Source organism: Primulina huaijiensis, chromosome 3 (assembly GCF_012295235.1).
Source record: "Primulina huaijiensis isolate GDHJ02 chromosome 3, ASM1229523v2, whole genome shotgun sequence".
NCBI lineage: Eukaryota > Viridiplantae > Streptophyta > Magnoliopsida > Lamiales > Gesneriaceae > Primulina > Primulina huaijiensis.
In genome coordinates, this window is record NC_133308.1 from 19,657,104 (window position 1) to 19,671,280 (window position 14,177).

A 14,177-nucleotide genomic window follows, 5' to 3' on the forward strand; every position below is an offset into this window, starting at 1 on the left:
AAAATTTTAAATTAGAAGAAATCGATTTTTTTTTTTTGCATTAACTACCCTATTCAACCATGTTTCTACCTTTGCTTTTCAATGTATTTTATAAATTTATTGAATATCGTGATGATGCTGTTATGCATGATTTTATTTCAAATATGGAAAAAAAAATTTTAAAATATTGAGAGAATACCCCAATAGTATATGACTTAGTAACATTACTTGATCCTAGTCAGAGTTAAGGAGGTTTAGACATGTTTTTTTTAATATTATACTAAATTTATTTGAAATAATATTGACGAAAATAAAGTCAATCATGCATTCTCTCCAAGAATTGTTTGATTTGTATGCTAGTGACTAATGTGAACTGATGCATAGCCAGATGAGAGGCCGATGGAGAAAAGAAAATTAGAGCACTCAACTTCTTTCAAATTTTGAAACGACAAAAATTCAAAAGAAAATTGGTGACAACAACAAATTATAATGAGATCGAAATTTATCTAAGTCAATATATTGGGACTGCATATAATTTATATGTTCTTGATTAGAGGAAAGTAAACTCTTAACTTTATCCAGTTTAGCTCGGCAATTGTAAGAGATGTCCTAGCCATTCAAAGTTCGGGTTTTGCTTCCGAATCAGCAGTTTTAGTATGTGGACGAATCATTGTTGAACAAAGAACTAATTTAAAGCCAGAAATACTTATCATGCTAACATGCATACAAGATTGGTTTGCAGCCGAAAAAAAAAATGGATCATTGGAGCGATCGACAAATTTCAAAGCTCAACCTATGACGAAGATTCAGAGTATTCAAAATATATTTTAATAAATCGTGATGAATTTTAGATGTTCAACTATAAAAATCAATGTTTAAGTTATTTTATTTTTATTTTTATGATTAGTCAGTATTGTTTTCACTCAAAATACTAAATAAAAAATATCCATTAATTAAAGTAATTCTATATAAATAATAATAAAAGTCAGACCCGAAATTCAGAACCGGTTCGACCCAGACCATAACCGGTCTATAAATTATAGAATTGGTCCGCGGTTCAGATTGGTTTACCTAGGAACCAGAACTGGTAGGAATCCTTCGGAACCGGACCGGAACCTAGGAACCGTTAAGCATGCCTAGCTTTGACCGCTCTTATACATAAGATATATAAAAAGTTTGACAACCGTTCTAAAGCAGTGATTTTGATTCTGGAACCAACGGTTCCTACTCCAATAAAAGATGAAATTAAAAGGGGGGAAAAAACCAATTTGCATACAATTTCAGTCGCTTAATTGATATTGTGGATTCATCATGAATGAAAAGATCATGAATAAGAAAAACCAAAAAAAAATTCAAATACCAACAAAATATTTGAGGAAAGAAAAATTATTAGTTCGCGGAAACTCTAGCAATCTGATTTTGAAGATAGAAAAAAATCTTGTTAACATATTTACATAAGTATGCAAAAGATTTGACAAACTGGAACTTAATGAATCCAAGCTGAAAATAGGGGTGTTCAAACTTCGGATAAAACCGAAAAAACCGAAAATCCAAACCGAAAAAACCAAACACTGAACCGAACCGAAAGGCGAATTTTGTAATTCGGATATAAATGTTAAAGCCGAAGTTTATTTGGTTCGATTTCGGATTATATATATCAAACCGAACAAACCGAAAAAACCGAAATTTCATTAAATTAATAATTTTTTTTATATTTTTATTTATATTATATATTTTGATATGATATTTAGTGAATGAAAAACTATTTTGAACAATTTTTAGTTGATTGTTGTTTGTTTAATTAATTTAAACCTTATATTTAAATATTTTACTAAGAAAACATGTAGAAAGTTAACATATTATATTTTACAATATATTTATATTATTACTTTAAATAATTATACTAAAACCGAATTAACCGACCGAAATAACCGAACCGTTTTGGTAGAAAACCGAACCGAACCGAAGAAAAATGGTTCAGATATCGGATTATATATTTCTAAAACCAAAAACCGAAAAAACCGAAATAAAAAACCGAAAATAGAACCGAACCGACCGATGAACACCCCTAGCTGAAAATATGGCAATGTGAAACATTTCGATGACATCCACCACCCACTTATCCAATTGACTAGTGGACAAAACAATTACAAAGCCAAATCAATTCTCTAGAAATCACATGTCGGGCCAATCGAGCAAATTCGGACGTTATCAAGGCGAAATGGTGGTCGCAAAATCCGACCAGCCAAATATCATCGAGCCAAACGTCTTGATAGACCAGCTCTAGTATTTTGGTATTATCTCTCAGCTTGATTATCATAATGAAACAATTCAGCATGAGTTGAAAATATACGACAATGATATACAAATCATCTTCAAATGTTGAAATCTAAATCAAAATCTAAAAAGCTGATAAATCATGATGAATTTTCTCGTCTGCAACACAGAAGCTGTTGTACATGAGTAATGCTTGTATTTTGAGCATATCTCTGTATTTTAAACTCGAAATTTAGTGATTCTTGATTATGTGAAAATTTAAGAAAAAAAGCTACAACTTTAATGTTTATCACTTTGTCCAGATATCAACGAATCAAGAGTTATAATCACTGTGTCAAATCACATACATTCGACCGTTTGCTCATCCAACCGGTTAGATGCATTCAACCGTTCAGCTCATGCAACCATTTTGATCGTCCGACCGTTTCATTCAACTGTTTTTCTCATCATTTCATTCAACCGTTTTTCTCATTCAATCGGTTCATTCATTCAACCTTTTTGCTCCTGGATCCCGACCACACCTCCAACTTTCCATAAAGTCTAATATAATCGTTGCAATATCAGAAACAGTACATAACCTTTTTCAAATGTCATATTTTAGTGTCTAACATCTATTCTATTTTATTAAAGTTGAGAACATGATAGTAAGTACCACTTAAGAAGAACACCAACTTTTTCTTTCAACTTTACCCTTATATGATACTAATATTAGAATTTTGTTTTTTTATATTAGATTTCAACACACACTTTTATTTTAACAATTCAAATATCAATTTAGTCTCTCCATAATTTGTCAAATTACACTTTAGTCCATCGATAATGATAAAAAATGTACACACACGCATCGCGTGTACAGATTAACTAGTATATATGAAACTTGGAGGCTATATATACAACATCTTACAGATCAAATATAATCTTTTGAATGTGATTCAAAGCATGAGCAGCTTACACAAAGAAATTGACTAAAATGATAGTAACCCCAAAAAGGGAGTTAAAATAGATATATTAGCTTAGTGACAACATTTTCCATTGTGTTTGAGGATACATTTGAGAGTATATATACTGTAAATAATTAATTTTCTCACCCACACAATCACTCACATATACAACAGATATGAGCTTCAAAGTTTAGGTAAATGATAGTCTTCATGCAAAGACATTAAAAATTGTGTTCATAGTCTTGTAGGGGTGGCAAAATACAACACGACCCGTCAACCCGACACAAAAAAAAAATCAGCTTCGGGTTGTGGTTTTTTGGTTTCGGGTCGGGTTCAGGTTGGGTGGGTTCGGGTTAGTATCGGGTTAGACGGGTTTCGGGTTGGGTCGCGGGTTAACCCGAAAACTTTTTTTTTTGAAAATATTATCAATATTTTTATATATTGTATGTTTGAACAAAATTTATTGTATATTTATACGATAAATTTTCATCATTTGATATTTATTTTGTATATTTTTAATTTTTTAAGAATTGTTTATTTGATTTAGTAAATATACTTTTAATTTTCTACAATTAAAATTTAAAATTTAAATCGAAATTTTTTTTTTATTATGTGTTTAAATTAAAATATTATTATTATTTTTTATTTTTTTGAATTATTTTCATTATTTTTTTTAAAAAAATAAATAAAATTCGAGTTAGACGGGTTGAGTCGGGTTAGACGGGTTCGTGCTCGGGTTGGTTCGGGTTCGAGTTGGGTTCGGGTTGAAAAAAAATTCGCAGGTTGACCCGAAACTTGACCCACCCGACCCGATTGACACTCCTATAGTCTTGGCATAAAAGACGTTAAACATTATGCGGATTGTGAGGTCATGACCTAAAATCGATAATGTGCTAGGAGTTTCGATTAGAAAATGAACAAGTCTTAAAATGAAACGGGTTTGTACAAAAGTTCTATAAATCAAAATCTTCTAGTGAATCCTTCAAATTGGAAGAATATGTGACATAAGGGTTGTTACTTTCCGAACATACATAAAAAAAATTCGTGTATATTTATTCATCGCGTTTACTTACTTTTGCTACTATTTTTGGTAAGCATGACTGAATCATTTTATGTATTTTTCAAATACCAAAATATTTCATACAAAATATTTGAAAAAATGCTTCAACCAAATCATTTTTACACATTCTATTTGAATATCTTTAAATGTTCTACAAAATGTTTAGTTGATTTTAGATGTATTATTTTGAGTTTATTCCACTTGGTTTGAAAACCAAACTCGATTTAATTTCTCAATGCTCAGTTTTTTTTTTAACATTTAAAAAACGAGCTATTGTAGTTCAAGCTTTTAAATAAAATTTCTTTTTCTTTCTTCCTTTCTTTATTTTTATATATATTCCTCCCCTTTTGATTATAACTATAATTAATAAAGCGCAATAATTTATTTTATGACGAAAAGTAAAAGTAAAACCCCTTGCATGGAAAATTTCCCTTTTCTTTTCAACTCCTTATTTATTTTTATTTTAATTTTTTTGGGCAATGCCCACAGCTGTAAAGCTGCATGGGACAGAAAAATTATGTCTCACCCTTTTAAAAATGTAAAAAATATAATCTAAGTTTTGGTCCCTCAATTTATGTTGTATTGATTTTACACTGATCACTTGACCAAAAATTGTTTGGAAGTACTTCATAAGTCAATACCTTTCATGCCCTCATCGAGTGTGGAGATATTATTGGTTCTTTTGACTTTCCAATGGAAGAATTAACAACCCTTTTGCTTTTATTATCATGAAGAATTTTTTTAAAAAAAAATTATTTTAGATCTATCACATGATTCGAAAGAAGTTAAATTTTCAATTATATTCTTATGGAATGGTTTACTCCAAAATTCATGGTATATATTCAGTCATCCTCTCCCTCTCCAATTTTTGAAAATACAATAAATAAAATTAAGATTATGTTAATAAACTTCTTGAATAGTTGGCCATTTTCTCGTTATTTACTTAAGCACGATGTGGTTATTACAAAATAATTCCTTTCCTACAATCAATTTTGAATTAATTATCATTCAATCCTTATTATATATGTTATTATTCTCTTTGTATCATCGTTCAATTTCAAAACTCAAGCTAATGCATTTATCTGTAAATCAGGTTAACCAATAAACTATAATGGACAAATCATATACGAAGACTCGCTCAAGATGGTGTTGGTAAGGAGAATCGAACATTTGACTCTTCGTCAAGCTCTCAACAGCAACACCAATTCGGACACCCTTTCATAAGCGTACAAGATTAAATATTTACGTACCTTGCTGATTAAATTTTTTTATATAGATCCATTGTTTAATAAGGGTGTTAGGATCAAACGTTTGCCAGTAGAGAAAAATTATAGCTGTTAGTCAATGCACAATCTTATTTTCTTATACTTAAAGCAGCGCATAGTGCACCTGCTTGGGTGCTGATGTGCCCGGCTGTTAAGCCGATGAGTTCGAGGAGGTGCGTGTCTATCTGTTGGTATTGTTTTGTATCCCTTAGAGATAAGTCTTGTACTTTCTCTTCTGTCGGTCATGTTCTCAGCAGAGACAATATTATCCATTAAGATCTGGCGTCATTATTTTACGGTCCACCTATCTAACTAGATCAATGGGTGCAATGTCAACAGCTTGATGCACGAGAACTTCCTAGAAGGTTACCCATCCCAGGACTACTCCCACTCATGCACATTTAACCTAACATCCTCAAGAAGTATATAAATATGTTTATTGGGAGACTTGAATTCATGACCTCATACTGTTATAAATTGTTAATATCAAACGTTTACAACTAGGCAAAATTTATATCTGTTAGAGGCGCGACATTATTTTCTTATACTTGTGGTAGCGGAGAGTGCATCTACTTGAGTGTTACATTTTCCCTACCTTCGGCCATGTGGCCATGTCCCCAGCAGATATAATATTACCGTTAAAATTTGACGTCACTCTTTTACGGCCCACCTAGCCAACCAGATCAAGCGAGACAACGTTAACAACTTAACATACGAGAACTTTCTAATATGTCACTAATTTCAGTACTAGTTTCACTCATGTACGCTTAACCCAACAAGAGGCATACACACACTAAACCAAACAAAACAAAAAAAAAAAAATCAAACTCATGGTTAATCACCATTTGGATTGGTTTTAAAATAAATCAATTGAGATTTGGTTTTTTTTTTTAATCAAAATCAAATTGAACCACAAAAAATTGTTGATATAATTATAATATACAATTTTTTTAAAAAATCTCTGGATTACAGACATATTATTTGATGCTTTGGTCTTTTGTATCCATATATTGACATTTGTTTACATTATAACTAGATTAGTTAATTTTGATTATGTTTATAATGAACAAAATATTAAATTTTAAATAAAATATAAATTTTAAAGTAGATCATCCAAACTAAACCAAATCGAAAGTACTAGTTTCGGTTTGATTATTAAAAATTCATGGTCGGATGATTATAGAATAAGTTTAGTAAAATTCGAGATTTCGTTCAAATGAATTTACACGTGTTATTTATTAAAAAGAAATATATACTAAAAAAAATTCGGTATCTTGTGAGACGGTCTTACGAATTTTTATCTGTGATATGGGTCAATCTTATCGATATTCACAGTATGGATGATTTAAATAAGATATAAAAAAATGTGTTAGAATTTAGAAATCTAAATCAATCCAGGTGGTCTGACAGAGTTGGCCTACACGGATCTGAAACTGACCTCATTTACATTCTCATATGCCCACACTCCCCTTGTGATTCAAATAATTGTGTCTATTCTTCTATTTAATTTACATTTATTATTATTATTATATTATTATTATTATTAGACACACATACACATATATATGTGTGCGCGTGCGTGTCATTTAGCTGCTAATGTTAAAGATACGATCAGATTTATAAAATAATTCTTACAACATAAAAAATTATATTCATCAAAATCTAATGATAAATTTAATACAAAATAGCATGATATAATAGCAAAATGTCATAATATAATTATTGTAAATATCGATGTACGAATATATTTATTGCATCTTTAGTATTATTCTTAAAAAAATCTATGTTATTTTTATTTTTAGATTTATCATATCTTTCTACGAGTCAAACAATTCAACATTTGATGAAAATTTTGACACAAATAGTGCAATTATGTGTTAATCACAAAATAAATATTCAACTATGTACTTTTTTAAAATCGAGCATATATATTCTTAATATTTACTTTAGAAAATTTATTCTCACAGTATTTATTATTTTATTCATAGCAACTACTCTCATTCTATCAATTATCTATTTTTTGATAAAAAAAAAAAAATTAACGTATTAAATGTATTTATCAATTTAATTATTTAATTAAATTAATTCAAGTAGATACTTAAATTTTTTTTAAAAATTGACTTACTTTATGTTTATTAATAACAAAAAAAATAATTAATTATTTACGCACTTATCATACAAAAAACAATTATTAAGTACTAAAATAAACTTATAGTAATAATTTTTTGTATATTTATAAGATAATTAAAATTATTTATAAAATTATTAAATAACTAAAATTTCAAAAAAACTGAAAAAATAATAAACCAAATTGCAGCTTGGCGGTATACAACATTTCGTCAAAACTTCAATAAATTGATTCCAAAAACAAAATTCATGAAAAAAGAAAATAAAAAAGCATCTCAATAAAAATTAGATTCAGTGACCGTTTAATTATTTCCCATATTCTCCGTGATAGAAGGTTCGTGGACTAATTGCTTAAAAGCCCTGAATTTGAATTATATATAGATACTAGTTTTTTTTTTCCCTCCGATCAATCAATTTTTTTTTTTTTTTATATAAGTTCTCATCATAAAAAATAATTTAGAAATTACATTTAAAATTATGTAATTTTTTTGATTTTGGACGAATATTTCGTGGTTGATTGTAATATTACGTGCACCGAGTAAATTCCAGATTTGTACAGTAACCTACAAACAACACACACCCTGTCCTGAAAAAGACAAAAACTTGTGTGAGACGGTTTCACGGGTCGTATTTTGTGAGACGAATCTCTTATTTGGGTCATCCATGAAAAAGTATTACTTTTTATGCTAAAAGTATTACTTTTTTATTGTGAATATTGGTAAGGTTGACTCGTCTCACAGATAAAGATCCGTGAGACCGTCTCACAAGAGACTTACTCCCTGAAAAAAAATGGTTGATTTTACGGATAATACTTATCTATGCCATTTAAGCTTCAATGATATTTTTGTTTCCCAAAAATACCTCCCTCACATAAATAATGTCAACTTTATGAACAAAAAATAATAATCTATATTATATCTTTTAAAAACAAAATTACACATAAATTTATTTAATTTTATAAAAATAAAAAAATACAATCTTGGATACGCATTAGAATTTTTTTTAAAAATATCCTTAGATCCAATGGGACCTTAGAAAATATTCATTGTTCCCACAATTGGATGAAATTATCCACAAATATTTTGTCGAAGTTCATGTAAAATTAGAAGACGAAGACGAGAAGCATCATAGGTTGTGTAATAATGGGGAGTCCAGTGTTATAGATGGAAGTGGTCCAAATTCTTTCTCAAAAATCAATTAAGATTTCAATAAATGAGGTAACTCCCATATTTACTTGATTTTCAGTTTAGATTTAAAATTGGTATTATACAATTGAGGAATAAAAAATTAATACATTTGATTGGTACCTTCAAAAAATTTCATAATCTTTTAGTAAAATTTCATTATATCTGTGTATCAGGAATAAGCGAGTCAAGCTACTTGTGAGTGGCTAAATCAAAGCTTGACTCGAGTTTAAGTAGTTCGACTCAAGTTCGAGTTTTAAGCTATTCGAATGACTATATATTAAATTTTTTAGAAGATATATAATTTAAGGATATCTTTTTTCATATATCACAAAAATTTAAACCCTAAAATAAACATTTTCGAGCATGAGCTCAAGTATCCTGTTTATTTCACGAATTGAATACTCGATTAAGTTCGAGCTCGATTCTACAAAATTTAAATCGCGTCGAGCTCAAGTAACATGATACTCGAGCTCAAGTCAGCTAATGTAAACCTCTAGTGTGTATATAGCAAAAATACTTTGTATATATATCTATTGTGATCTACAAAATTTTTAGACCCATTTAAAAAAAAGATTATATTTGGAAAATACTAATTCAGAATCTTGCATGTTTGCATATGGGACCACATGGACTGAAGCCCAGATAATAATTAAACTGTGAAAGTTTGTTGAAACGTATATGGTGGTGGGTCGGGTCAGGGCTTCAGACAAAGATCTGGGTATCTTCTTTTATATCAGGTAGGGCAATGCCAAAAAAACCCAGTTTCTCCTACACTTCTAACCTACCATTTTTTTGGTGTTGTAATGAGTAAGAATAAAATTGTATTTGATAGATTGAATTATTTCCACTTTTTTTATATTTCACTCAAACTCTACCAAATATTGGAGTTATTAAATCATCATATTATCCATATATTTTAATTTATCATCTTCGGTAAGGATATAGAAATTCGTCAAATGAGTGTGCATGTTTGAACCTTTTTGCCTGTAAGAGCTAAGACAATCGAGATAGTGTTTCGTATGAGAATGCAATATCAAAATCATTAATTTTTCAGATTTTCAAGCCTTGATCAAATCTTAGGATTTGAATCGGGCTCGGGTTGAGATTTGATGTTCCCGCTCCCATAGCATTAAGCGGAATCACCCATTCGGATTTGTATAAATCGATTCCAGGAGAGAAAGAGAGACTAGAATATGATCATTTTATATATTTACGTATGGTAAACTGACATTGAAATTAAATGGATTTGTCCAAAACAATCCGAACACAGATCTAAATCGAAAACAAAGTAATGGACGACAAAAATTTATCGGGTTAGGTGCTCGACAGTCTACGATATATAACAAGTTGAAAAAATTTGGTACTTTATAGAACATTGATTGTGGCTTACTAATTAACTACTCGCATTCCAGCTCCAGTCTACCGATTGAACATGATACAAACTAAAATCAACCATATTCAGCACTCAGCCTGAAAGAACGTGTGATGAAAGAAACAAGGACCCAAAAGTCTTAATTGTGTCAATCGACCAGAAACAAGATGGACAAGGGACAATCATGTTTAATTCATTCTGGCAACTATGATCCATACATTCCACTACTTTAGGGAAGGTGCTAATATAGGCAAGGCATATTACAATGATGCACCACTACAGGGAGGAGGGAGAGAGATTCCAAAAGTGAAATCATTATACAAGTTAGACTTGAACTCATACCTATGAGTGATAAGCTAGATTTGTAATCCAAGCACACCTATCACCCTCCACGCATATGTGCACCCAACTCCCCAAACTGCTCGTCAGCTTCCACGGTGTCCGCAGACAAGCGAACTGCATCTAACTTCTGTTTCAGAACCTCAATAGCATTAAAAACTAATTGAGAAGCTTTTATTGCGCCAGTAGACTCTACGGTGAAAATAAAACTATCTTCCTTGGCATGGATCTCCACTAGCCCAGGTTTCCCCATGGCTTCCGCTTTCTTGATCACCTCATCATCATATGTATATGCCTCAGCATCATGAACATAAACCTGAAATGTCAAAAAAACAACTTAAAAAGTGGTTACAAGGAAATCATAACTTTAAGCCATTAAAAACGAGTACATCCTACATATATTACTCGTAATCCATCACCACAATAAAAATTTACCCACTATTATGTCCAGAGGCGGTTACAAATTTTAACTGTAATTGATTCCAACCCTTCACAACAAAATGTCATCTTTCAAGAACCACTAAATTTTACGAGTTCAAGGTCAATTCCCAAACATAAATCCACCTAAATGTTTGTCTTTGAGCAAACTTCTTGAACTGGAATGGTATCAACTGATTTAAGTTATAATAGTAAACATCCGTTGACTTTGTTTCTCACCGAAAAGAAAAATGAAAATCCATTGGGTAATCAAGAGGCGGCACATAAATCAGGACCTATCTTGAATAAAATACACTTTTTGGCTCACACCATCCGCAATAAAAATATTTATCATACAACTTTTAGAACATTAAAGGTCATGCCCCACCAGTAGATATCATAGTTAAGTAGCATGATGATGCTATTAGCTAAAACCACCAATTTATGCTATTTTAAATCACCACAAATAAAGAATGAAATGGTTAAAAAACACTCATGGTGACAATGACCGGGTTCCAATCTTAACAAGCTATTATGATCTATGAGCTACCTGTTGAGTCTGAGGATTAATCTCAAACACTTTTGTAGGGCTGCTTTCAATGAAATCCCTTTTCTCCTCGAGGGTTAAGGTCTCCATCAACTCTTCATTGATATAAATGTCAGGTTCATACATGAAAGTCACAGTTGCCGCAGGTGACCATTTAGCATGATCTTTACCAATTCCTTTACGAGCAATGGCTCTTAAAATCAGCTCCTGACCGCGGCGAAGCTTCACAATAATGATTCCCCTGTACAAAGACATAATCACATAATTCATTCTGGATATTTTTATGTGGCTGATAGTATTCAAAAACTCAATAACAGGCAAAAAATGTGATTGTTTTACTTCTATAAACAAATGATAACTTAAACTAACTCAAATCAAGTATAGACCTGGATCATTATCTTATTTGAATGCTACAAAACAAAATATACTTTAAGATACACCAAAAACTCAAAGGCAAATGTCTAGCCATGTCAGCTTCATCCTCCACTCATTTCTAAATTAAATAAACTCCTACACAAATTTTTAAAGCTTAGCTGAAACATAAAGAATGATCCCAAAAACTAATAAATGAAGACTAGCTGGACAAAATTCGCAATTAAGTGTCACGTTTAAATTAGAAGCTCTAAATAAGATTCCTGAAGAAACCCTTTGCCAATCTTTTTTCAATTTCTCTCTCAGCAGCTCTAGCAGCAGTACCCCAGACACTTAGGTTTTTACAATTTGTTTTCCTCAGGATTCTTCTTCCACACCAAAAATACGAATTCACAGAAATTTCTTAATAACCACAGCACAATTATCTCAACTCTCAAACCACCTCCAACATTATACTACCACAGCCCCTTTGCGGTGATAAGGTAAACTGGACGTCTTGAATCATATTTACCCTATCCTTATCTGTACGTCAAGTATCAAAATATTAAAAGTAATCAGCGAAGTCAAGTTAATTACTTCAGCCCCAATATCCTTCCACAATAATTGTTAGCTAACAGAATCACATAACCTCCAATCATTCTCAAAATAAACTTCCATTAAACCAGAAAGCCTCATTATAATTCATCATGCACCAGAGAGAGTAAAATATCAGCTCTTACAGCAAGAATGTACTGTTTTCCACCACTCTTTCTCAACTATCCCCAATACGACAAAGCTTGTAACTTTAATGAACTCACAACACATAACAAAATCTCTTTCAGCAGAACAAATGGAATCGCCACAATTGTACTTTTAGGCTCTCGAAATTGAACTAGACAGCTCGTATTCCAATTCGATCAATCATAGAACTAAAACACCACAAATCAAATCGGACTGCATACCCAACATGCAGGACCACTCTCAAAGTAAGAAAAACAAATACCTATTTTCTGAGCTGTCAAATCCCGCGGAGGAATCGGAGAAATCAACAGGAACAACGGTGTGGTCAGAGCTAATAAGATCCTTCGAAGTCACATCAAGCGTCTGGTCATTAATGCACTTGGCACGCAGATGAAATTCAACGGAACAGTACTCGCACTGCCCATCACCGTCGCAAGCATCACAGTCTCGGGAAAAGCGCATCGCCATTGCTCGCTCGCTGGTGAGCGGAATCAGGCCTAGGCGGTGTGAAATGAACTCATCGTTCAGCACCGAAGAATTCACCTCGATCTCAACCAGGTCGATGGCGATGGTCGGCACCTCCGCGATCATAACGCGCCGCAGCGCGTTGGCAATGCTGGCGTCAGTTTCGCGGAGCTCGAACTTCATGTAGTCATCTCTCACGGTACGAATCTTTATCTTTGGGAATCTCTGGTACGATATGCCATCCATTTTCGATCCCTCTTCTCTGAATTGAATTCTAGGGTTTAATTAAACCCTCGTCCGAGTACCAGAGAACAGAGGATATGTGCACCGGTGTTGTACCTTCTTATTGGGCCGGACATCTAATTTTATAAGCTTAGTGGACCCTATAATAAATTATGACTTCGTTTCAAAAAATACGATAAAACATTTTTTAAGAATGTCTTTTTTATAAAAGTTGTTTTAAAAATAAATATGTATTTATTTTTAAAATTATTAAAATATATAAATTTGGAGAACAATTTTTTTAAAAAAAATTCAGAAACTTTTAACAGAAATCTTGTCTAATCAATTATAAAATATTAAAACTGTTTTTAAAGTACTTGTCCAAACATAGTTTTAATAAATCAAAATTTTGCTGACGGATAATGATAAAAAAAAATAAAATTTTTCCTTTGCACACCCAAAGCTAACCCTTTCAGCCCAGCCCACCTCGGCACCTCTTTAATTCTAGTTGGAACTTTTCAACAATTTCGCAATCTGGATTTTGATGTTAACAAAACTTGTTATTTTGTTACTAATTATTTACCTTAGTGTGCAGAAGCTATGATCAGTTACGAGTTGTCTAAATCGCAAACTGAAGACCTAATTGATTGCACAAACTGAATTAGACAAACTGATATATCAAATGAGCAGTTCAGCCGATTGTCCAGCTGATAGGTGGTTCAGCAGGAAAACCTCAGAAGCCTGACCAGCCAAAGGAGTGTTCAACTGATGAAGAGCCCAGCTGATCAGTTAAACTGAACAAGAGCGAAGCCCAACTGAAGATCAATTCAGATGACTAGTTCGGAGCATCAGTTAGAATCTTTCAGTTGAAGAACAAGACAAACTAA

The 14,177-nt window shown here is 31.7% G+C and overlaps 1 protein-coding gene across 1 annotated transcript; it reads right to left on the bottom strand.

Moving 5' to 3' along the window:
- Nucleotides 1–10,378: 10,378 nt before the first annotated feature.
- LOC140973603 (DNA-directed RNA polymerases II, IV and V subunit 3-like) lies at nt 10,379–13,399 on the bottom strand. The gene is made up of 3 exons (XM_073436542.1): nt 12,866–13,399; nt 11,515–11,752; nt 10,379–10,863 (listed from the first exon to the last, which is right to left on the bottom strand). The coding sequence occupies exons 1-3, from the start codon at nt 13,312–13,314 to the stop codon at nt 10,591–10,593; spliced, it is 960 nt and encodes a 319-aa protein (XP_073292643.1). The 5' UTR covers nt 13,315–13,399; the 3' UTR covers nt 10,379–10,590.
- Between the last annotated feature and the right edge of the window lie 778 nt (nt 13,400–14,177).

Bases quoted from the DNA above. Each gene is read 5' to 3' on its own strand.
- LOC140973603 (XM_073436542.1), bottom strand. From the start codon at position 13,314: ATGGATGGCATATCGTACCAGAGATTCCCAAAGATAAAGATTCGTACC. The intron at 11,753-12,865 runs GTATTTGTTTTT...GTCTTTGTACAG, and splicing joins TTTGACAGCTCAGAAAATAG to GGGAATCATTATTGTGAAGC. The intron at 10,864-11,514 runs GTAGCTCATAGA...TTGACATTTCAG, and splicing joins TTAATCCTCAGACTCAACAG to GTTTATGTTCATGATGCTGA.